Raw genomic sequence first — 25,269 nt, 5'->3', positions numbered from 1 at the left:
ATCAAACTTCCTCTCCCTGCAAATGGGTAGAAAGCAGTGAGAAGAAAAGTGCTGATGCTTACGTGTCCTATCTTTTCAAACTACAGGGATTGTTTCAGCCTGGGATGAAAAATGTATTTCAAAAAAATAAAGTATGCCCTTTAATTAAATAATAATAACAATAATCCTTTTTAGAGAATGAGCTTTGTCACATGGTTGTGGGCCCCACCAGGCTTAGTTCAGTGGATTTTCCAGTGGTTGTTTATCTTTGAGTATCAATTTAGTTTCACGTTTTTTGTTGTTAGCAGCAGAAACTTGTATTTTGCCTGTTGGTGCCGTTTTACTTAGGTGGGGTGTCCTGTATCACTTACAGGAAAGAGGACTGCATTTAGAGTATCTCAGAGCTTCAAAAACATAACCATAAAAGGTTTCAAGCTTTTTTTTTTTTTTTTCCAAGCTTTTTTTTTTTTCTTTCCTGCTGTTTGAGTTGACCTTATTGTGCCAGATTGAGTTAACAAGATTGCAGGCCATCCATTTATATTTTGGTGGCTTATCTTTCAAAAGAAAAGTAAATTACTCTTCATAGGCTTTGTAATCACACAACTTCACTTCTCACATTCTCTCTGTCTCTCTCTCTCCCCACCCCTTCCCTGCTCTTCTGTGAGGTTGTGCCAGGTATATTTTCAATGCTGTAACTGCAGATATTCTTGAACAAACTGTCACAGCCACTTCTGTGTCCCTGAAGGAATGTGTGCCTCTTCCACTGTCTGATATAATGGAAAGAAAAAGCAGGCTTTGCTTAAAAAAGATTTAATCCTGATTGCATACAGAGCACGCTTGGTTTACAGATTTGCATTAGTAGAGGTTTTTTTCTTTTGACTTTTTACCCCAGGAAAAGGCATTTGATCTATAGAATTTTTTATTTTAAAAACGAAATCTAGAATTTTCTGGAATGAAAATTCTATACAATGAAAAGATTCTATACTAATGAAAAGACTATACAAGTGTTCAAACTGCTAACTTGAGGAGAAATAAATTTGGGTCAAGTTAAAATACTTGTTCATGAAGGATAAGCTTCCTAGAAGTAGTAGGACATAAGTCTTTGGGAGACTTTATTGTATTCTGATGTGTACATTGTAATTTTCTTATTTTGAAGTTGGTTTATTGGCTTGTTCTACCCTATTTTAACTGTCAGACCTCAGCTGGGCTCTGAGATAGTCTCCCGCTTCCAGATGTTTTGCCTTTATCTGGGACAGTTTGGAAGGGGTGCTGCTTCACATTTACCCTACTGCCATCATCTGAATGTAACCTGCATAAGACAGGAAATGGAGGAAGAGCCATTAGGCACTTATCTACGTGAGATAATTTCATTTTCATTCTTTAACAAAAAGTAAACTATTACAAAGGTAGCATACCCCTGATAATGTGCAGAAGAAAATAGAGATGTTCTGTGGAAATATTTCTGAAGCACTTCTGTGAAATGGATTTACTCATTGAAAATATTTCGCTATGAGACCATTAGAACTACTTCCAATGGAAAGATATTTTGTTGAAATCTTCTGGAACTGTTTTTAATGAACAGAAAGAGGGCTGGGAGACTCAAGCCGTCCCTTTGTCTACAGGGCAGCACATGCATGACTTCAGCTGCCCAGAAATTGCTCTTTAGCCAAAGTATTTATGTTTCCTGATGCAGCCATGCTGACACTTAAATCTGAGCAAAGCCTTCTGGTTCTTTCATCTTGCCTTTTCTCATCCCTAGTTTTGGATTTGAGTATAGACAAGTCCTAAGTCAGGGCTGTATGACCATGTGGGGTGCTAGAACAAAATGTTCTCTCATGGTGTCACCATAGAAACATTTGTACAGTATTGAGCTGCTTCATCCAAAGCAGCACATGCTGCAGTTCATAGAAACTGACAGAGTAGATTGGCCTGCAGATCCTGAGTTATGCTCGCAGGTGAGTGCTTGCCTGCAAACAGAGGAAGCTGTATAGTATTCAAAGAATAATGAGAAGCTACTTCAATAATCATCTTGTATAATTAAAAGTTTTGAAACTCATTTTCCTGGACAATGCTGTACTGTTAAAAGCTATCTTTTTTCTTTCTCTTTTTTAAAAAAAAACGCACTGTCTAATATTTCTTCAAATAAACACAGCTGAACTCTAGTGAAGTAAAGGGTCTTGGCAGCTAGGAAAATGGGAGGAATCTTCTAACGCTTGCTCTATTTTTTTCCTCAGGAATGATAACATAGAGGTACATAGAAATATCTATTTAGTGAACAGTCTAAAATCTAGATTTATTCCTGAGTCCTAAGTGACCAGAAGAAGCTGGAGGCTGGATGATTGACTCTTTCTGTGACTGCTCTGATGGCACCTCAACTCCTCCATCAGCTCCACAGCATGAGAGTTTTCAAGTGATGTGCCAGCTGTAGAGCTCTGCCCTGCTTACAGTGCTTGTTTTTTCTTAACATATTTGATTAATGCAGGCTTAAAAAAGAGGGGATTACAGGCTGGTGTGTGTTTATTTCAAGAGAATAAGCTTTAGTGCATTGCACAGCCATGTACATCTTGTGAACTGTACGTGGATTAGGAGTAGAAATGTATGCTGCCTTTACTCCTTTTGTTTTCTAATGGTAGGTCTCGTCCTAAATAAGAACTGGTTTGTATTCGATTTAGTTGAACAACATGGCTTGATACGGTTAAATATGGAAAAACTGCATGTTACAAAGTAAACAATAAAAAATACACAGTTTGCTCAGTCTGTGGTATAGTACACGTGCTGCTTATGCGGACATCCAAATGCGTGTTGTATGCTATATTGTAAAAAATGTCTAAATGTGACAGGTCTACAGAAGTAGGGCTTACTGCAGGCAAATTTTGAGATATAGACCAGTGCTGTCTGGATTAGAGGTAAATCATACAGACCATTTGACAGCTTGACTTGCCTAAACCTTGTAGCAAATTAAAACTTGTATAGCTTTGGTCAGCTCAGTGTTAGGTTTTCATTCAAGCAGAACAAAACATGTTTATATGCTTGGAGAATGTTTTTCCTTCCTGCTTTTTGTAAAATGTTCATGCTAGATAAAAATTGTGAAAAACCATTTCTCCTTTCCTGTTGCAGAGTGGTAGAACAAGAAGCTCAGAGATCACAGCAAGTTTCCCAGGACAGAAAAAGTCCCAGCAGAACAAATGGCTGCAGTAAAAACAGGCCTATTGACATCCTGGAAATGCTTAGTAAAGCCAAGGATGAATATGAACGAGTAAGGAAATGTCTTAATTTTATTCTGCTATGAATGAATAAAAACACTGCTTTCCCTTCTCAGTGAGGTGGTCGGGGCCTCACGGAGTCTGCTGAAATGGCATGCCTTGTGGCTTCTGAGAGCCGTGATGGAGAAGGATCCTCATGTGCTCCACGTGACAATTGAGTATACTCTAACCCAAGATCACAAAGCAGCGCACCTAATCCATAATTCAATGGGCCTGAAATTTTGTATGTTTGAATTGCTGCCTCTTGAGGGGAAAGAAGTAGAGTTTTAAAAATGGGTACCTAGAAATGCAAACACAATAAATACGGTGTTCTAAAACAGGTGCATGGGCTGCTTAATCTCAGTATTCAATCATTGTCCTATTTTGTGAGATCATTAGCAAAGGAAAGATGAACAGAATGTAACACTGCAGAAGAATGTGTCTGTTTCTGTGATTCTGAAGTTCCACTTCCGTAAACATTTGTTATAGTAGCTAACACTTCAGGTTTTCTTTTTTTTTCCATTGTACTGAAAATCACTGGAGGAGGTCGGCTATGATTCATGGCATAATCAACAGCATTCACTGGGTTGCATACCAAAATGCTTTGACATCTTAAATAATATTATAAAAGCCCTGAAGCTGTAAACTCTCCCATGTCTGTGATAAAAGCACAGATGTACAGTGACTTATGGGGAACAGGTTTTGTAGGGAAATATTTTTAAGAAGTGTGGAGTTTGCTTGTTGGATAAGTTCATAAGCTTTATTTCCATAATTTTTAGCTTAGTAGGTAACTCTGCCAAACTGTTCATTTTTTTCATTCTTAAGAAAGCCTATATGGTAAGTAGTTTTTAACGTAACTGTGCTTTGTTTAAAGAGAAGGCATTCTCTGCCATTGTTCCAGTGGTCTTGTTTTCAGAATGCTGCTGTTCGTTCCCTCAAGTACACTGTAGGAGGAAGAAGTCCAATATCAACTCTGTGATCCAACTTGAAAATGGAGCTTGATAGACCAATTCTACAACAGTTTCTACTGCTGTGAGGAAAATTTTGTCTCTAGGAATAACAAAAATTGTACCCAACAGTGTCAGCATTCAGTTAGTGTCAAAAAAAAAAAAAAAAAAAAAAAAAGACGTGGTGTTAGAGGGTAGAGATTTAGTCATTCAGTACATGTAAACTCAGTGAACCATATTTTTAATTGCTGTAGATGAGCATATAACATTTTCCTTCTGTTCCCTGGTGTACTACTCAATCCTGTCTATTGTGTGTCTGTTCTTTTAATAAGTTGATACCGGAATGGTGAGTCTGGTGTCTTTTGCCAGTACTAAATTCATAAGTTTACATGATGAAGGAAAGTATTAGATCTCTTGGGAAGGCATTACTTTACATAGTCCTGAGAACCAAATTCATACATGGAAGACAAATGTAAGAGAAGTCCGTGGGAGATAAAAAAAAAAAAAAAAAAAAAGGCAACAAAGATTCTTTGTGAGTGCAATAACACAAGGATGTACAATAGTAATGTGTAGCTATAATATCGCAGAGATACAATATGGTTTGCAGCTATACTGGTGGGAGAAGGGTTAGCACATCACTAGAGTGCTTCATTTCTTCTTGAACTTGTATAGTGGGACACTGGAGTTCCTTGGAATAATTGTGTTTTGAGTCTTTGTAGGATTCTAGGTTGGTACCATGTGGGATGAGGAGGAAGGAATGAACACGTGGGCTAAGCTATGTATGATGAACCTGCTTATCTTGTCGCTTTCTGACATAAAGGACAGGTGAAAGTGACAGACCATACAATATATTTGAGCCTATATTCTAGTTTCAGAAAATCAGTAATGTATTTTCAGAATGTTTTAATATAGGTCCAAATAAAAGCTAATTCTCAGCACATTAATCCTGTTTGAGGAGAACGTGTCTTTGTATGAAGGCCAACATTGGGAAAGTGGCAGCTTTTGTGAGAGTACAGAAAGAAGCATCGAAAGCTGAATGATTCATCTTTCAATGTTATATCAATTGAGACAGATCTGGAGAAATGGAAGGCTTGAAAAAAAAACAGAACAAAAAATCAGAAATTGTTCTGGTAGGGGCCTGTTAGGGTGTAATGAAGTCTTTCTCCTTCTTTGTTCTTGCAATATCGGATGATACACACTTCCAACAGATGGTTCTTAAAAATGACTCAGGATATTCCAGCTTCTCTCTGAATTTTGAGGTCTGTGTGTGAGAGTAATGAAAACCTTTCGCTAGAAACAAAGTTCAGAAGTGTCATGATTGCATCTGTGTAGACAAGTACTGATAACTGGGCCGTGGCAGCTGTCATACAGTGTGAAAATACATGGGGCATGGACTAGGCTACAGTAAAGATACTACACAAATTAGCTTTTTTGCCCCTCTGTCTTGATTTTGCTTCTTGATGCTTTTAGATCACCTATATTATTAGAGACGTTATTTCATTTTGTGTGCATGTAGATGAGCAATAAACTGAATCTACCCCACTTAATCTGCTACGAGTGTAGTGTTGTAGAAATTGCTCAGTAAACAGAAATGAACAATGCTAGTTGTGATTCAGGCAAACTTCCTGCAGGATGTTCTGTTGGCCACCTCACCTTTAGCAACAAACCTCAGGCACATTGATTTTGGAAGTCCTTGTGGCCAGCACACATCAAAGCTAATACGATTAGGTAACCAACTTGGATGGTGGCTTCTTGAGAGACCTTTCTTGTCTGATTTTTTTTTTATTACTATTTTATGGTGTTCAGTAATTATGCATGAATTTGTATTTAGGAGCCGAAAGTACTCATCTGCCTGGTATGTTCCAGATGGATCATACAGTAATCCTTGTGTGCAGCCCACATGAGATTGGCAGAGTGTCAGCATGAGAAGGGGGCAGAGAGAGTGAAAAAGAGATTTATGGAAGTCTGAGTGATTTAATCTAGGATTCCAAATCAGCTTAATCCTTCAAGTACTCGCTCCATAAAGTCCATATGTGAAAATGAATGGAGATATTTTTTTAATGAAGTGAATGGATGTTTTTTATAGTGTTCGTGTGTGTGTGTTTCAGTCTGAGAAAACGTAGCAGCTTATCCTCTAGTGAAAAGGAAAAACTAGGCTTTGATTTTGTAGCTGCAAGGCAGTCAACCATTTCAGGCTCAGAGTTTTAACCTTTTGAATTAATGGCTAAACTACAGAAAGTCAGCCATTGTTTCTCTCCCTTCTGTCCCTAAATCACAACATATGGTCCTGATGTTGTTTATATCACTTGCAATTTGAAATTTAAAACAAAACAATAATAAAGCTGAGATTGTTTCTAACTTACTGCTACAGTTTCTCATATTTTGTAGTTGTCAGGTAAGTGAGGAGAGATCATCTGATGTGCTGATGTTCAGCTGTATCATAAACATAGTTTACATATTTTATGCTAGACTGGTTCTACACTTTTTCACTAGTGCTTTAAAATTTAATACAGTTTTTATTTTTGTTAATGTATATATTTAGTAAAGAAGGAAGTCAATTCAAACCATAAACGTATGGTCTATTACTACAACTTCCTTGGCTAGTTTGCCTTATTCACAGAAAAACCAATTAATGCCTAGTGGAAGTACATGCACGTGGTTATTTAAATCTGGTGGAAATAAGTCAGTGACAAGCTCTTCTTCCAGTCACTTTAGAAAAATTTCTGACAGGACTTTTTTCGAAGTTGTTTCTAGCATGCTAAGTTGTTTCTAGCATGCTAAGTTGTTTCTAGCATGAATTCTTAATTTAATGGCCTTGTTAGCAGCTAATACAAAATGTGAAAAGTCTTTATTTATTTATTTATATATGGAAAAATTATAAAACCAGTTGTCTTTTTTTTTGATAATACAGAGTAAAAGTATTGTGAACACTTACCAGATATTGTATTACTTGGTATATTTTTTCCTGAAACTTGTGAATTTTACAGTGTCTGACAGGAAAATTACTAACCTGTACATCCTCTGGATATCAGCCCAAGTGCTACCTAAGCAGAACTATAGTAGTGGCTGAGCTCCTGTGGCTATGTAATTTTTTTAATTTTATTTTTTCCCCCCCAGAATCAGATCAGTGACTTAAGTATTATGTCAAGTTCTGGAATGCAACAAAATGCAAATTTCCTGAAGTCAGAAAGCACAGAGGCTTCAGAGCAAAAACCTTCGATACAAGTGCAAGATCAGGTAAGTGTCATACAAATCTAAATAGTGTGTTACTTCATTTAGCACTTTGTTTTGGTACCAAAATATTTTCTTGGAATAGAAGTATCATCTTGCTGAATGTATTATGCTTCATCGTGAAAATAAATTTGTAAGTTTAACTGCAGTTTAGAATTGGTTTTAGTATCTACTCTCATTTCTCTTCACTATGCTTGTTGAAGATCAGCTGGTATGTTTCCTGCTGCCCACACCCCCCTCAGATAAACTAATGGGTCTGAAGACTCTAAAGAGCCTAAATTCTGTTTTTTTTTTTTGCCGTAATGTTTAAATATGAGGCTGTATCCACACTCCTGTCAATATAAAAGTGTGTTTAAATGGGCTAACTCAGATTCTGTAAGTCAGTCCATGATAGTATAGAGACACCTGTGCAGGATGACTTCTGAGTAAGGGAGCAAATAAAAATTACCCCTGTTGAATTGACAGAGAGAATATGGCATTTGTTCACTGTACACTGTGTTGCAGTCTTTCAAACAGCAACTGAAGCACTGTCTTCCTGTGTCTGAGACGTTTACTTAGTTTGTCAGTGCTGCATTTAAAGCTGTAGCTACAGTCCTGCTAAATGAAATCATCAGTCAGTTGCTAGACAAGAAATGGAAAGTACTTCTGTCACGGAGCACTAAATTCTCTTTGGAGTTACTGAATGTGTGCATACCCGTCTTCTCCCATACTTCTGTAGCTTGTGTTTAACCTTTGCTTGTATGATCAAATTCAACTTGCCTGATTAATATATATCATGGGAGAGGTGTTGTGTTGCTGTTCGGTTTTGTTTAGACTTTTTTTGACAGTGTATTCCTTCCTCTGCGTTAAGCAGTATCTTCCAGAATTGTTTCAGTGATGTTAGTGAGGGATGTTGCTCAAATTTATGGTAATTCTAGTGCACATACAGTGCTTAGATGTCTGTCAGATAATTATTAGATACGTGTTCAATCAGCATGTATCCAGATACCTACAAATTCTAAAGCCTAGTATTACTTCTGTAATTAAACTACTGTAAAAATGCTAGTGAAAATAACATGCTTCATGTAAATGTTGTTGATGAACCATGGGAAACTTGTTATAAAAATAATTAGCATCATCACTGGAGTGGTTGGAATATAGGCAGTGATAGTTCAATAATTGGCTCCATTTCCTAATAAGCCTTTATGCACAAGGGATGTGTAGCTTCATACAGTGCTTCTTGGAGGTTCGTTTTTAAAAAAATACTAATAATTTTTGCAACAATTAAATGCTTTCTAACACATCAGTAACTTGTGCCTGCTTACAGTGCCACCCAGTGGGGACAGAAAGGTCAGTAGTGGTCCTCTCCAGAAAATGCCCCACAGTGTGTGCCTCCAGCTCCTTGTCCTAGCTTATTGTTGTGTTTTGGATGCAATAAAGCACTGTCTCTGGAAAATGCCCTAGGAAAATGCGTGCAACACTGCATTTAGTAATTGTAAACAACATACTTATTTTTTAGTAAAAATAAATAATTTCTAGTACAGGTTAGGGCTACGGTATGAGTAGCAGAAACCTGTTTAAGGGGCTGGGGTAATAACAATCAGTGGGTTAAAACGGGGTGAGGGGAAACTTGCAAGGATTATTGGCTCTCATGGCATCTTCTGCCCTCTCAGCAGCACCTCTGGTTTTGGACCAGCACAAGTGATAGACTGACCCCTGGCAGCCAGTTGTGCTTGCTGCATGCTTGATCTTGAGGCCTGGCAACAGGGTTGTGTCTTGCTTTTAAAAGAAGAAATCTTCTTTTTGGCTGTGCATGTGTGATCAGCTGAAGTGACCAGCCTGACAGTGCATGAGCTTGCAGAGCAGTAGAAACTAGCTAAGGAAAAATTTTAATTTCAAAGTTTTTCTTGAAAAAAGATCTATAAATTCTGATGTTTAAATTTCTAAAAATTCTAAGATTGTAATACATTACTTTAAAGTAATTCAAGGGAAAGTACAGTTTTACAGAGCAGGTGAAGTGGTGTTCTAGTGTCTCTTCTGTTGAGCTATTTAAAATAATCGTTGTGGAGATGCAGGAAAAAGTTATGTTATCTAAGTGGTAATTTACTTGTGTAAAGCTAGCTGGGTTCAAATACAGCACCAAGGTGTTTGTTCATAATTTCATTTTTAATAATGTGGACTACTAGAAGAGAACTGGAAAAAATGTTATTTGAACTGTAAGAATACATTTTTCATCTAATTAAAACAGATAACCATTGAAATTAAAAACTAGTATATATTTGATAATTACTGTGAGATGCTGAAACCCTTCCAAAATGTCATAACTGTATGTTGATTGATTACCTTCACTTCATGCTAAAGACATCACAGATTTGGGAATAAAAAATAAATGTCGTATGATATTCTGAAGTTCAAGTTCTGTACCCTGGCAGTTCAAAAAGAAAACAAGCTGTATTATAAAATTAATTTTGCTCATCACCAACACAAAAATATAACTAGAACAGTGAAATGTCATGTGCCAGCTATGACTGCTAATTCCCATGCCTCGATATATCTGAAATAATTCCCGGAGAAACCCTTTGGGCAGCACTCCATTCCTGTCAAGTAAATGGATTGTGTTGCCTTTTTTCCAACCCCATGCGGAGAAGGGTGTCCATAACACAGTGAGTTGCTGACATGTCCAAAATACACCTCAGCCAGAGATGAGTCAAGCACAAGATGTGTTTTATCCCTCAGGTTGGGAATGAACTTCATGTTTCAAGCCGTATGTGTCGTGTGTTATGTGTAAGGGGCTAATCTGACTGCGATCAGAGCACGGCAGAGATTCATGTTCATTAGGTGAAAATTTTAATGTATTAATAAAAGAAAGCCAGTCAGTTACTCAAATGGAGGTGAAAAGCAGAGTTGATGCAGAGTAGTCATTTTCTCTTAACATAATAATAATAATAATAAATCAGCAGTGTCAGCAGCACAAGTTAGTAACCTTGGCAGAAGTCAATGTGATTTCAAGCTTGAGACTGCCAGGCAGCTTGCATGCTACCTGTGCTGCCATTCCTTCGTTGCCCTTACCAATGTTAGTAACACTGGAACGAGCAGAGCAATGTCGCGGTGCAGTAATTGTCATTGTGAAATAGTGTCTTTGTTTAGACATACCGTCACAAGGCACTGGAATTTCGCTGCGGGCCATTCACTCTTCTGAACAGAATGTCATGTTTTAGTCCAGCTGCTTTATGTAACTTCCTGCACAACCTAGAAAAGCAGGAAAAACTTAACATAAGGGTGTTAGTAGCTGTTTTTCTCACTAGAAAAATGCGTTTTAAACTAATTCAGCTAAAATACCTGCTGTAAAATAGCTGGCTTGGAATAAACTGTGAGTAATTCATGGTAGAACTGGCAGGTGTATCATAAGGGGTTAACTCAGACTCTCTCATTATACTGCTGAAGAAAATGCATTATTTTCCCCTGCAAAATGGTATACAGGAGCCTGTGGTTAATTAGCTGTGATCATCTCTTTTTATTAAGGCATTTTAAAAATGTTTGCGATCTGTTAAGTAATTCAGAACTGTGTTGTATTGCCTCTTCAACACCTGAAACGCAAGGAGACCTAGCCAACCCTACTTTTTTTTTCTATCAATTTGCTTTCTCATTCTGTCGATAGTTATTGTTTTCCTTTGAAGGAGAAAGTGAGGACGAGTCACTTGGGTTATTTTTATTACTGTGTGTTACCTTGGTTGCCTTGTTAGGACTTCCGCTATTTTTCCTGTTCAGCAAGGAATCCTGTTTTTCTATGGATTCTTCTCAAATAAGGAAAGAAGCATTTTTTCCATCTGTTAAGCCAGCATCTATTTTGATGGTTAAAGGGTGACTGTTTTTCACAAGATAACTTGGTTGGGAGGGGGGGGAAACAATACTACACAAACTCCTAGTAGACAGCCATTCTTTGCTAACCTTGTGTTGACTTTTAATGTAGGGAATGCTGTTTAGTAAGGCAAAATATTAGGAATAGGAAGTCCTTAAGATTTTTCTAGCAATGTCAGTGCTGTAGGCTAGATGTATATTTGTGTAAGAGACTCAAGGGTCAATGTGTTCATGTGTACATGTGCATGCTTTTCAAGGAAATTAATACATATTTTTAGGTTTTTACAGATTCTTTTACTTATGGTGACATCCACTGCAATATTGATGAAAATGGGAGAACTGTCTAGGCATGTACTGCTAGATAAGCTGTTTACCTTCAGGCTTCTCTTTTTATTTCCCATCCTTCAGACCATTTAATTAGTTACAGTACTGTAAATTCTGCATGGCATTGGTTCAAAACACATGTTGTTCCTTGGCCCCTCCCCCCCCAACCAAGTGTGCTGTGTAGTTAAGGTTGATCAGTGATGGCAGGCATCACCTTAATAGCAGAAACCATAGCTGTCCCCCTTCTGTGCTAGTAGTGCAGTCTGTCTATAGAAGGATGTAGAGACAGAAAGTGCTGTGAAGGTGTCATCTCTACTGTGGCTGCATCCTGCCCTCGTGCCACTGCCGTATGATTGCTATGGGTTATTTCAAGTTTTAACGTCATGCTTGAAGAAATGTGAATATTCTCCCCCAGTCCCAAGTACTCCAGCCAAGTGGTGGAATGTAAACACTTACTGCAGTGGAAGTTTTTAAAGATAGAGTTGGAGGTGTTTGGAATAGAAAAATAATGCAAGCTGAAGGGGAAGAGTGTGCAATTTGGGGGAGGGGGAGGTAGAGTCCAGTGACAAGCGATGAATTGGCTTCAAGCTTAGCCTGAGACTGTGTTTGTTTAAAAAAAAAAAAAAAAAAGTGACAGAAAATTTGGTGTCTTTTAAATGTATCTGACCTAGTTGTATTCATACTTTTCTTGAATTTGTAACACATCACTGTACTTCTCACAGTTTGGGTATTCCTAAATTGACTCTGTAACCTTCCTTTTCCTTTCTTTGTAGACATTTCAGTCGAGGCCAAAGCATCTGACTTTGGAAGAACTGTTTGGGACTTCTGTCCCAAAGGAACAGCCTGCACCTCCGTATCCCAATGCAGAGAGAAGGGAGAAGTTGCAGACTGAGACCTCTGCCAGAGAGCAGCAAAACTTGCTCTTGCCTTTTTCCTTTGACCAGTCAACAGTAATACAGCAACCACTAGGGAAATCAGAAAGTCCAAACGTTAAAACCAGTGCCAATCCTTTGAATCAGCAGGAATGTTTAACACCTATGCTAATACCTCCAGCTTCAGTTTCCCAGCCTGATGTAAAAAGCATTTCAAGCTATTCAGTTCGTTTAAGCCCTATTCTTAATTCAGCCTCAACAATGGAAGCTGCCCCTGCTCAGAGGCTTCCTGGCCTAAAGCAAAACAACAGTTTAATGCAAGTCATGCAGCAAGCTGCCAAGCAGATATCCCCACTAGTGAATCAGCCACCATCCGAAGTGAACCACGCTCCACAAAATCTAATGGCTGGCCAAAGTCAGCTTATAGCACCCTTGACATCAACAAATACGGGAACTGTCTCAAATACATCCCATACAGGCGTTGATCTTCTCCAGAAACTCAGGTTGACCCCACAGCATGACCAAATGCAGCAGCAGTCTCTCACTAAGACTTCCTTAACACCAAACACCTCTGCCTCGGTTGGCCAGCTTGCAACACCAGAAAGCTTCAAAGAATCGCACAGTAAACCATCAACCTTGAACAACAAGATAATCCCTTCTCTGCAGGTATTCTGTGGCTTTTTATACCCATAAAGCTTTAAGCTATTATTGGCTACAAATATTTCAAATATTTCCATTTGAAAATGTGCTTCTATATATTGCTCCTAAAAAAAATAAAATAAGGACTTCTAATGTGTGTGACTGAATTGCAAACTTCAAAATCTAATTTTGGTCATTAGCATCTGCTATCAGTGACAGACTTGTCTGCAGAGGAGGAATTTTTTCAGGCTGGTGCTATTAGTGGATGAATGTATCCTCAGGAATTTGCCTATACTTGGGTTAGAGAAGTGCTGCTGAGTCTGATCTGAGAAAGGACTGAAGGTTACAGGTCAGATGGTGTTAGGAGTGTTGCTACTGTGGAAATATAGCCTGTACTTTATTTGAAAGTATGAAATTGTCTGCTGATTCAGATTATATAGCTTTGGGTGTTTCATAACGCTTTGATACTGACCGCTTCTGTTGGGAATCCCTCTGGGCTACCTTGAGATGTTGTTTGTTATTTGTCAACATGGATCATCAACTGATTTATTCTGTCTAATTGACCCCCTTGATTTCTTTTGTCCCAGTATCACTTCTAAAGGACCTTCTAAACTTGTTTCTTGCAGGCGAATCTACTGTCTGTGCCTCGATATAACCCAAATAAATAAGCTTGTTTTGAGAGACTAGATGGAAATATTACTGCTACTCTGTAAGATTAATGCTCGTGCTTTGTGTTTTAAATTTTCTGTCACTTAGTGTTGCATCTTAGGGACAGTGAGAATGCAAGAAAAAAAATTATCACACAGAACTACTTACAGCTATACCTGTATGAATTTCCTATTTTTTTTTTTATTATTATCCAGTGCTTCCCACTGGGTTTCAGCAAAATCTTCAACAGTCTTGTCTGGGTCAGCTGATACTACTATTTTTTGTTGTGATAATAGTGATGACTTACTCATAACACAGATCTAACAAACAGCTCAACTCTGTATTTTTATATTTTTTATATATATTATATATATATTATATATATATATTATATATTATGTATTATATATATTATATATATGTAATATATATATTTATATATATATATATATACATGTATTTATATTTTTATATATTACAAGCTTCTGCCTGTAACACCCTAAGCAGTAAATGCCCTGTATTTTTCACATGTGGCTCTTCTGTCTTTAGAAGAATTATTACCTTTTTTTTATTTATTTTTTTTTATTTTTTTTAGGAAATGGGCGTGCTTTCATTGGGCTGTCTTTCTAATTACCCCATTTATAACCTACTGCTGCTCTTGAAAACTTTCAAGAAGGCCTTGAGCGCTGTATGCTAGGGTTATTTTGCAAGCCATCACCTTGTTGAGATGTTTGGGCTGAGATGTTTTGCCCAGAGAGGAGGAGGTCAGAGTACAACACTGAGCAGCGGTCTGGATCTAGTGTTGAAGAACTGTACATTCTGGGCAGTGTCTTTCTTCCATGTACTAGTGAACCTTGGTAAAGATTTGACTTGGGATTGTGATGTTTTTAAGCATCTAGAAAAGCTGTCGAGGTGTATCTGTAACTGCTCTTACTAGATTTATTCAATGTCTGCTTTGATAACCTTATGAATTCCAATTCATGTGCTAGTCTTGCACCCTTTTGTTCTTTGATGAGGTCCATTGTGTGTATGTATTTTTGTTAGACAAAGTTCTTCATACTCCAAATATGTTCTCTCAAACTAGGAAGACTTCCTAACTCTTGCCTAATTAGGTCTTAGCAATTTGATCTTGTCATTGTAACCACTTCAGAAAGCTCATTTGACTTCTGTCATTATAGATACAGGTTATCAGTTACCTGAGGATGTTTTTTTTCTCTGTTGAGGTTTTCCAAATGGCTATAACAAGCCTTTCCAAGAATGCAAGGTGAATTTATTCAAGTACCTTATCTACATGCTTTTTGTTTGTTTGTTTTCTAAGCTTTTATAATCCTATAATTTTATTATATTACAGTCTTGAAATCTGACTAAAGAGATACCTGGATGTCATTTGTAAAGATATAAAGTACAGAGATCTAGTAGACAACAGTATTTCATTTCTGTGGAGGGAATTAGATAAACCTTCTAGGAAAAAACACTGAATTTAGCATCCTGTCAGTTTGCCATACTGATTACACTCTAATTAAACTCTTCATTTTGTATGCATTTGATTCCTGTTCGATGTTTAGTATTTTTTTTTTGAACTGTGGTAGACTTTCTTAATAACTGTGTTAAGAGTTTGCTGTAATACTGAAAGCATAAACCACAAATTCCAACTGTTACAAACTGGAATGAACTACATCTAAAATCTGTTGGTACTTAGATTTTTGCAGCTTTATATAAAAATTGAGCTGCGGATACTCACTTGTAATTTATGTATATATATATTTTTTTTAAATTAGACTGTACAACAAAACAAGGAATCAGAAGTATTTCCACAGACAAAGACTTTATCTAAAACAAGTCAGGTAAGGTGAATAAACCCTTCAACAAATTGAGTTTGATTTTAAAATAAAATTTAAGATGTTTTAAAGGATGGTAATCATTGCCATATCATACAGTCATATTGTCCACTTTGACCATATTTAAAATGCTGTTGATGGAGCAGAAACAAGCTGTACTGAAGTGAGGAAGATTAGGACAGAAGATTAGTCAGTCATACATTACAGTACCTCTTACTGTTGGTGTGAATGCAGAAATTTAAGTACATTTTTGGCTCTGCAGTCTTGCGTTAACACCATTAGAACTGGTTTTTGTTTTTAAGTATTTATCCTATATTGTTGTGGTGTATATTATCCTCAGTTGAGCATTAAGCACCCAAGAGGCATAAAATGTAATCCTTGCCTTGCCATCTTTCAGTGTTCTTGAAATACTTTGTGTTTCATGAAAAAGATATCAGGACAGTAAAATGGCAGGTAGAGGAAGAAAAGACTAACAGAATTTACCACTACGAAACTTTTTGTAATAGCAAGATCTGGTGATCTAGATACAAATTTAAAGTTATTGGAACTGCCCTTGAGCAGGTACCCTTCATAGGCAGATACCTCCTCATTATGAATAACTGTTCTGTAATACCGAACTGACCTGTAGTAATAGCGTGGTTTTTTTAATTTTTTTTATGCTTATCTCTGTCTGTTAATAAAGCATTCGTTCCTACTGGAGGTGGTGCTCACTGACTTTCTGTTCTTTTACAGGTCACACCTCCACAGTTTGTTACAGCCACAACTACAGTAGCTCCTTCAATACTCTTGTCTCCTAGTGTTTTCCAACAGTCAGCTACAAAAGCTATTGAAGTGGAAAATAAAGCCAATTCTTCTTCACCTTTAACACTTGGAACAACAGAAATTCAGACTATACCTCCTACTGTTCTCAGTAGGTCCCAGCTTCAAGAAGCACTGATACATCTAATAAAGGTCTGTCCTTAAAGAACTCCATATCTGAGGGATGGGGTTCCAAGTAGACTAGCCAGACTTTGGTTGTGAAATGGAAGGAAGACTTGGAAGGACAACTCTGCTTCAGATGTCCTTTTACATCCATATGAACTTGTGGACACCTGAGGAAAAAGTTACACTTGTAGAAGCCTTTGTATGGGGGTTGGGGACTGTTTTTACTGTCCTTGTAGGTGTTTCTGCTTTCCTTGGGAAAGCTTTCCTGTTTCCACTTACCTAGAACTGTTCTTGTACTTTAACCAAAGTATGTGTCTTTGAAATGGAATTTACAAAGCTCTAGTGTTGCTATCCCTAGTGACTAAAATATTTAGCTGATTTAAATGTGTAATGCTGGGAGTAGCCATAGTGAGATTTGTAGGTAACCAGTAGAAGTTGCTGTGACAGCTGTACTGTGTTAACTCAGGATTCTCTTGCTCTGTACATGCTAATGTTAGGTTTTACACCCAAAACACAGGTCTAAAATAGCAAACAATATCTTCCTAGTGAAAAAGCTGTGATCAAAAGGGCCACTGCCAGATCCCAACATCAGCTAGATTGCCTGACTTATCTGTGTTGTTTATTTTTGCACAATTTGCATATTGGTATTTTTTATTTAAAGACTTAAACTAGCTTACTTGTAAGACTTGCAACTGAGCTCGATTGCCAGAAGTCTTATTCTCATTAGAGAATCTCCCCCCAGTAGTCTGAATCACTGTAGTGATTTTAGAGACAAATATTCCAGCCAGCTTTCTAATCTTCGTTTTACTTATAGAGACAGCTAAACATAAGCCATAATGGACATACCCTGTAGCATGGGATTACTTACAGAATGTTCCAAGCAAGATGCATAAATTTGCTCTGTAGATTTTTGTAGAAAGAGTACTACATCTTCAGCCTAGAGAAATATATACCATTTGAAGGAGTAGGACTCAGGAAATCTCTCTAAATGTTGTCTATCAGTTAAACAATTTCACTTCCTGGTAATGCTTTGACAGGAATTTTTAAATCATAGAATTAATATAAATGTATAGAAAGCTTGAGTTGGAAGGGACCTTCAAGGCTGTCTGGTTCCAACCCCCTGCTGTGGGCAGGGATACCACCCACCAGATCAAGTTGCCCCAGTTCCCTTGCCTTAGCCCTCAGGTAGATAGCAACGTAAGTAGGGATCTTTGTGCATAGCTTAAATGGACTTAAATTATACTTTTTCTGGTATCTTTTTACTAATGTTTCTGATGTTTTGTTTCTGTTTTTTGTTTTTTTTTTTTTGCAGAATGATTCCCGCTTTCTCAGCACTATTCACGAAGTCTACTTGCAAGTCCTAACCAAGAATACAGACAACATTAAGCTATAATCGAAGCTAAATCTACTTAGAATATTACCACTTTAGAAACAATTATGCCTCATCTATAAAACTACTATTTTTTTAAAAGAATATTTAGTTTTCAATGTCTTGAATTTCAACCTGTTAGGAAAGACTATTCCTTAAATACTTACGAAAGTAATGTTCTCAGAAGCGATCTAGGTTTTCACTGTGATCATCACCAGCAAACCTTTGTTTTTATTGGGGAAGGGAGTTAAGTTGCATATGATCTTTCATTCACATTAATGGAATATGCAGGTGTTTGTGCTGGCTTTCATTCCTAGCTGTATTCAGTTTTCAAGGATTACAGACTCATACTCTCTAAACTAGCAAATACATAGTACAGTACACTACACCACACCAGACAAAACTTTGTTGTGGGAACCTAGTTCCAGTTTTAAGGTGAGAGCAAAATGCTAAGTGATTAAATTGGCAGTTGTGGGGAAGAGTGGGATCTGGACGCCAGGCCTTCAGAGCTAAATCTTTAGCAAAATGTTTAAAAATGTGATTTGCTCAATACATTAACAGTCTCTAGCTAATGCACATCAATTCATCTGTTATATATTCCATTAATTGTACTGCTTCTCCATCCCTGACATTAAACAGGTATTCAAGTGATTAAGGCCATTTTCTCTAAAAAGGTGGAATTTGAAATATGCAAACTTCAGTGATTGTATTGTTTTTAAGCAATGGAATAATTCTGTTGTATGTTGAAGTTATTTCGGTTTAAATGTATAGTTAAGAAACCACCACTGAAAGACTATTTTCCCATTGAGTAGTGTTTGACTGAAATAGTTTTAATTACTTGGTTTCCCTTTTAGCTTAAGGATGGACCATATCTTAGTTGGGTTTCATTCCTCAGTTGTGTTGGAACTGCGGTGTTGAAAACTATGCAGATAGGGAACAAATGCATGCGTTTCTCTTGCCCTCTTCCCAGATTGTTAATGCATACTTCATAGTCTGAAGTATGTTTATGTAGTAAAAACTTCATACTTGTTTATGAAGTTTATATAGTTAACCTGTTAGTGTTTCTTATGTGATTTTATAATTCAGTAATGTAAGAGTTTAATCTCATACTTTCCCATTTGAAGTCAGAAAAATTTGTAATTATATTTTCTTATGCTGCTGTATTGGTTAGCCCATAGCTTGCATTTGTTTCTTGAAGTCATACAAAGGTAGTTAATAAGACTTCAGGTCTCAACTTTTTCCAGCAATAGTAGTTTTAAAGGATGCTTTTGCAGTAGAAAAGTTTTGGTTTATTGAGCAGAAAGATGATCTGTATTGAGTTATGATGCCCCCAAGCACTGTTGAAATTGAAGAAAAAAAATTGTTTGGATCCTTACAAAAAAACATACGTATGTATATGTATCCTAAGGATTAGTACATGTTGACGTAGTCAAGGCCATTTCATTGGAAACTAATTGAGCTTTAATTGTGAGTTTTCACAAATTGGTATGTTTTAGATAAAACAAATATTTACATTTTATGTATTCGATCTATTTTATTTTTTCATATTTTTTTAGTGGAAAAAATATATCTTCTTTAGCACTATCTGCCTTCTGAAGAGCTCTTCTCCGCCTTTGAGTTCAATGTTTCTGTTTAAAATATATAGTATTTTGCTAAATAAAAAAAATTAAAAAAAAAAATGGAAGATTCAGGGAATGATGCTAATATCATGCACATTCATGAAGAACTGTATTGGCTTTAATGGTAGCATTTGAATTCAGCAATATAGACACTGAGCCTTGTTAAGGAAAATGGGAGCTTCCTACACAAATTCTAGAGTTATGATACTGCATATGTGCATAAACAATGAGACTCAAATTAGGTATAAACCAAATACAGAGGTCCTTTTGCAAAGATGAAGTTCCTAACTCCTGGCTTTTCATGTACAACTTCCAGCTCCTTTGGAGGAAGTTTTAATGAGTTTCGAAGAACAGAGATATTGGAAGCTAATTATGAATATTTATACTGGTTGCTAAATACAGTCGTATCCAAAGATCTATAGGAACAATGGAAGGAGTTATATTTTGAGTTCTTAAATTGTGTGCAGTTGACAAAAGTAATACTGTTTTGAGCAGCAATGCTGCTTTGAGAGTTTGACTCTACTCTGACACCTGAATATCCTTCATTTGTTTTTATTTAATGTATTAGTAGCAAGATGTTATTGGTTTGTTTCCCCCAACTTTTAAAATGAATTGGAAAGGAAACAGTGAAATCATTTGTAGTACAAGCAGACCTGTTCATCTTGAACATGTCTGGTCTGGCCTGGCCTCTATATGTATGGCCAGCAGACACTGGAATGAATGTAGGTGTCCTCCAATACACTGCAGAGATTGATTTATGAGTGCCAGAGTAGCACTCTGTAGTAGATTTAACAGACAAATCTCTTTAAAGATAAGTTGCGTTGTAATACACAAGCTTAACTACAGTGTAAAACTTGGAATTTTTTAATGTAGACTGTGCTATTTAAAAACTTTTATTCCTGATTTTTTTTTAAACTTTTTGCATAAACCTAAAACTACCAGTTTGTTGACATGCTTGATTCGTGTTAGCAGCATGTAGCTATAACTAGGGTATAGCAAGTTACCATGGATCAACACAGCAAATTATTTTGACAATTTTCAAGTGTGTGGAGGTTTTTAATAAAACTACTGGGTTAATGGGATTATACTTACTAGTTATGAGAGTGAAAAAGTTAGTTTAGACCATACTCCCCAAATTAATTTCATTATCTAAGCATGATTTTTTGTGGCTAATGTTAAAGTCACTTTAATTTAAAAACAAAAAAATAAAGCCTGATCAAAGACAGTTTAAAAACCTACAGCTGCTGAACTATTCAGGAAAATTGGAATTCTCAGTTTTGTAGTTAGACTTTATCTGCTGTTATTTAATAATGCAAAGTTTATATAAAAGGTGCCTAACATCTGTTAACTTAGAAGATGTATATCTTTCCAAATTAAACAAGATTTGCAGAATGAATAAAGTTTAAAAAATTTAAGTACTTCATTTTGATTTCTTATATATGTTTAACTGTGTATAGATACTCAATATAATATTTAAAAACTCACTGCTGGATGTATCTCACTTTTGCTTACATTTCTAGTTGCTTCATTTTGGTATATTTCTGAAACCCATTATGCCATGTGTAGTCACTGATGTACTTTCTGAAACATTTTTAAAAGCCAATGTTAATTTGGGACTTTTTGTTTTAAATAGTATTCTAAACAAATCACCCACCTTTTTGCCAGCTATTTTGGTTGCTTTGTACAGCGTATCTTAACAGGAGGAATGTGTGCAATATATATCACCTCAGTTTTGTCTGGCAATGTTACGGAAATGTTAAGATGCAATATCTTTACTTCAAGTTGGAAAAATTGCAGTATCTTTAATTTGGTTGTCTATTTATATTTATCTATTCAGTGTATGGGCATATGGTTGTTTTGTGTTTTTTAATGTACATTATGTGCTTTTAGCAATTTCTGAGTTTTACCACTTCGGTGGATGCACCAGTTACATACTCATTTGCATGTTCTTTAAGCATGAAAACCATGGGGAAGGGAGGCTTCAGGACAGATTTCTGGAAACGGAACCCAAACAATTTTAAGTCAATAAATGTAGATACTGCATCATTAACATTTTTAGTATGGTATGGATTTTATAGCACCTATGTATGTTTGCCGTTATTAAGTTATTGCATAAATGTTTAAGAATGAGCATTTTTCATCCAAAATTTTGTATGTTTGCAAATATATTTTTGTAATAAAACCTCAAAACAAATGTTTCAGCACCTCCTAAAGTCTTCCAATGTTTCCTTTTGTTTCTAGAGCTAGTAGCCTGCTAGGAGGGTAAATTCAGATTTGACTTGGGGTTAGTGTTTTCCAAACAAGAAATTCAAACGTCTCAGTTTCTGGGGGCAAAAACAAATGGCATTTCTTTATGAAAGAGGATGTAGTATGCCTGCTTGAAGGATGGTTCAGAATAGCATCTGTCACATGTAATAGCATCTGGCCTTCTTCTGCATGGCTGTAAGTGAGCTTGCATTTTGAATTTGATAAACTAATTTCCTTCCACATTAAGAAAGGCAGTTGCAGGTTCACTGTTTTGTAAGAGCAGCTGTAACTGGTTTTAGTGCTTTTCCTTACCACATTTTTAATGTATTCCCCCTCTCATCAATCTAGACATTGGACATGATACTTGATGAATCCAATGCTGGTCATTGATCAACTTGGGAGAGGAATTAGTTACCATACCTGGTTGCTGTCATGCAACTGTTCTATCCAAACTTCACAGTTAAGTGGAGGCTGTTAAGGAGAAAAACCATAGCAGAAGTTCTGTTGGAACAGATTTTGAAATTAAACAAAATCTTGCACTGAAGTCCCTAAATTGTACCTGGCTGCTTACACCCATTTGAAATAGGAACAATGTTCCCCTAGGAATCGGACTGGGAGGTGTACCCAGCATCATGAGAGGTCACTGGGGAACAGCCTTTGCTGCTCTGCTGGGTCACACTGAGCTGGCTTCTGTGCTCTATACAGGAGCCTCTTCTGACAGAAGGCTGCTATATAAAACAAGTACACAAATCAGGGATTTTTTTAAACAGAACTGAGGAAAAAATGGAAATGGCCTAACATCCAGCATTAAATTCTGTTAGATGTTGTCTGTTGGATCAGTACTGAGAAAGGTTGTTGTTGTTTTATTGTTGATGCTGTTAACCTTGTGTTTTCCTGAATCTAGGTGTTACTGTGTACTATTATTCCGTCGAAGAGCTCCCATTTTATTTTTGAAATTAAGTTAATAATTGTGACTTGCTTCATGTAACCATAAGTATTTTGGGCCTTTTCCCTGCTAGTGTGTGCTCAACAGTAGTGTTTTTGGAGAGTACCTCAGAGCAGAAAGTCCATCTCTAATACAGCGGTGACACACAACACTGGGGTAGAACCAACTAGTAAGCGTGAAGCTTCCTAAAACTCATCCACTAAACGTTGTTCAAATTTCATTTGGAGACTTGCAGAATGAAATGACACAACTGGCTTTTCAAACAAATTGGAGACAGCTCTGTAGCTCATGTTCATGGGCCAAGTTAATCAAAGTCAGGGAAGTCCTGTATTTGTCAAGATTCAGCTATACTTCATTCTCAATATACAGAACTGGGATTACATATACAGGGCTGGGATTAGCACTCTGTCATTTTTAGAGGATAAGTAACTGTTATCCTTCAAACAATTTTTTTGACGTTTATGAACAAGATGCAGTCAAATTACTAAATGTAGTATCTAGTATAGTAGAGATACTTTGCTTTTTAAAAGTTTAGTGTCCTCACTGGAAGTTCAGAAGATTATGAATTATAACAGCTCAACTGGTATGTTCATCAGTTTTTAAAGTTATTTTCAGTGCCTGATAGTAAAATGTTTTGTCTCATTTTAACATAAGTTGAAGCGCGAATTGGCTTTTCACTGTTCCAAATTTTGATTGTAAGGGATGTACTTTAAATCAACCGTCCTGCTGTTCTCAGAGGGTTACACTCCAGTGATAGACCTGTAACTGCAATATGGTTATTAACAGTGAAGTTTGTCCTTGACAGTTTTGCAACAAAAAAAACCTTCTCTCAATCCTTCTTCATGTGCGACTCCTAGATAGGCTCAAAAAACATTGGAAAAGAGGGCAGTTGCTGCATTTTTGAAAGAATCCTTGTGATAAAATGAAAGGGAGAGAAACAGTGAGTGGGAGACTCCTGGGAAGTGAAAGGAATCCTGAGAAGGGGAAGGAATATCAAAGGCATATAAGTAAATGTGAAAGACAATATTGTAGGGCGATGAGTACGGCCTGTGAAGAGGTTTCCTAAAGCACAGAAGAACTGAAGTCAGATTTGTTTCTGTACTGCTGTATGCCTTCTTCAGGTACTTCCAAACCTCAAATGAGGCTTGCCTCTAAGAATCACAAATATTTCAGAATGTATTCATAAACAGGCTGGGTTAGGCACAATTTCCCTACTCTAATGATGTAGCAATATATAATTTGCCAGGTCTATGGGTTTCTTTACCCTTCAGGTATCCTGAAGCATCATAATGGAGTTGTCTGATTCATGGCAGTACATAATTCGTCTTTGCTTTATGGCCTCATATCTTAAAATCTGCTGTTTAGAACATGGCTTTTCATATCTAGCCCTTCTTTGTTCATTTAAAATAAACCCCTTAAAATATTTCTATCATAACCTATTCTTTAAAATTCAAGATGCACCATTTTCAAAATAAGCTTTGGGAAAATTAAACCATAAAGGAATAAGCTTCCTTTATATGCTGACTGAAATGAAATCACTTGCCCTTGGCCTCACTTAGAACCATGCAGGTATGTGATGTAAATGCACAAGTTGTTTCTTTTTTCCTCATAAATAAGTCAAGAAGCTTTGAGAGTATCAACAAAGTAAAGATCCTCCAGACTGCCTCATGTATGCAGAGCTCTATGTGATCTTAATTTAGAGAGCATATGGCTTGCATATCCTGCTTTACTACTTGTGGTTCGTAAGAGGGATGGGAAAGGCTTAGCAGGTCATCCACCTGGCTTTTTCATGTCGACTGAGATTTATGGGTAATGCTAATGGCCTTCCCTAGTTTACTTAGTACGCATCAAGTTAGTTTCTGCTCTCTAGGGTTGGAGTTTTCCTATGTAACAATTGCTGGGAAGGAATATTCTGATATTTTAAATTTACCACAAGAAGTGAGATAGAAGCTAAAATTAAAGCTTACACAAATCAGATATTTGTAGAATCTGTTGGATTTATAGCAAGCCCTGCTCCTGGTGTAATCTTCAAGATGAAAGAGTTAAGACACCTATTATAAAGAGAAAAGGAAGGCCCTGTCACAAGAGAAGCCTTCTGATTTCTCAGATAGTTGATACCCAAATCCTGGAGTTACTATGTCAACTCCTGACTTTTACTCATGTATGCCATTGTTTTGACTGTACCCCTGTCAGATGATGAAGCTGTAGGGGTGGGAGGGAGCAGAATCATTATTCCAGTGTGTTGTGGACCAAACTTGCTGCCAGGAGCGGGGGTGAGGGTCAGCCCACCCAGCCTTACTTTCAATTATCAGGGAGGATCAAATGGTGAAAAGCAGCAGCTCTGCCATGCGGCTCCGCTACCCCCACTCCCTTCTCTTGTGCTGTACCAAACTTCCCCCAGGCTTTGGTTGGTGCTTTTTGCTGGTGTGAGGACTCCAGGGCGAGCAGTTGGGACTCTGCCGCAGTCACAGGGTCGATGAAGGGTTGTTTAAGTGCCTCTTGGTTTTAAAAATTGCTCCCCTGAGCTGCTGGCTCTGCTGCCTGCTACAGCAAATGTTCGGGTGCCATCAATGTGGGAATAGACATGTTGTTTTTGCAGAGTTACAT

At 37.0% G+C, this 25,269-nt stretch overlaps 1 protein-coding gene across 3 annotated transcripts in view; it reads left to right on the top strand.

Moving 5' to 3' along the window:
* The window catches only part of DCP1A (decapping mRNA 1A), a 35,770-nt gene extending 14,097 nt beyond the window's left edge, over nucleotides 1-21,673 (top strand). Inside the window, exons 5-10 of one of the 3 annotated variants that reach the window (XM_084530490.1) lie at nucleotides 3,097-3,235; nucleotides 7,286-7,405; nucleotides 12,334-13,098; nucleotides 15,498-15,563; nucleotides 16,290-16,508; nucleotides 17,794-21,673. In XM_084530490.1, coding sequence (XP_084386616.1) covers nucleotides 3,097-3,235; nucleotides 7,286-7,405; nucleotides 12,334-13,098; nucleotides 15,498-15,563; nucleotides 16,290-16,508; nucleotides 17,794-17,874 — 1,390 coding nt within the window. In that variant the 3' untranslated portion in view covers nucleotides 17,875-21,673. The other 2 variants (XM_084530491.1, XM_084530492.1) reach the window with 2 other exon arrangements.
* The last annotated feature ends 3,596 nt before the right edge of the window (nucleotides 21,674-25,269 follow it).

Source organism: Aythya ferina, assembly GCF_964211825.1.
Source record: "Aythya ferina genome assembly, chromosome: 10".
NCBI lineage: Eukaryota > Metazoa > Chordata > Aves > Anseriformes > Anatidae > Aythya > Aythya ferina.
This window is presented reverse-complemented; position numbering and strand designations above follow the sequence as displayed.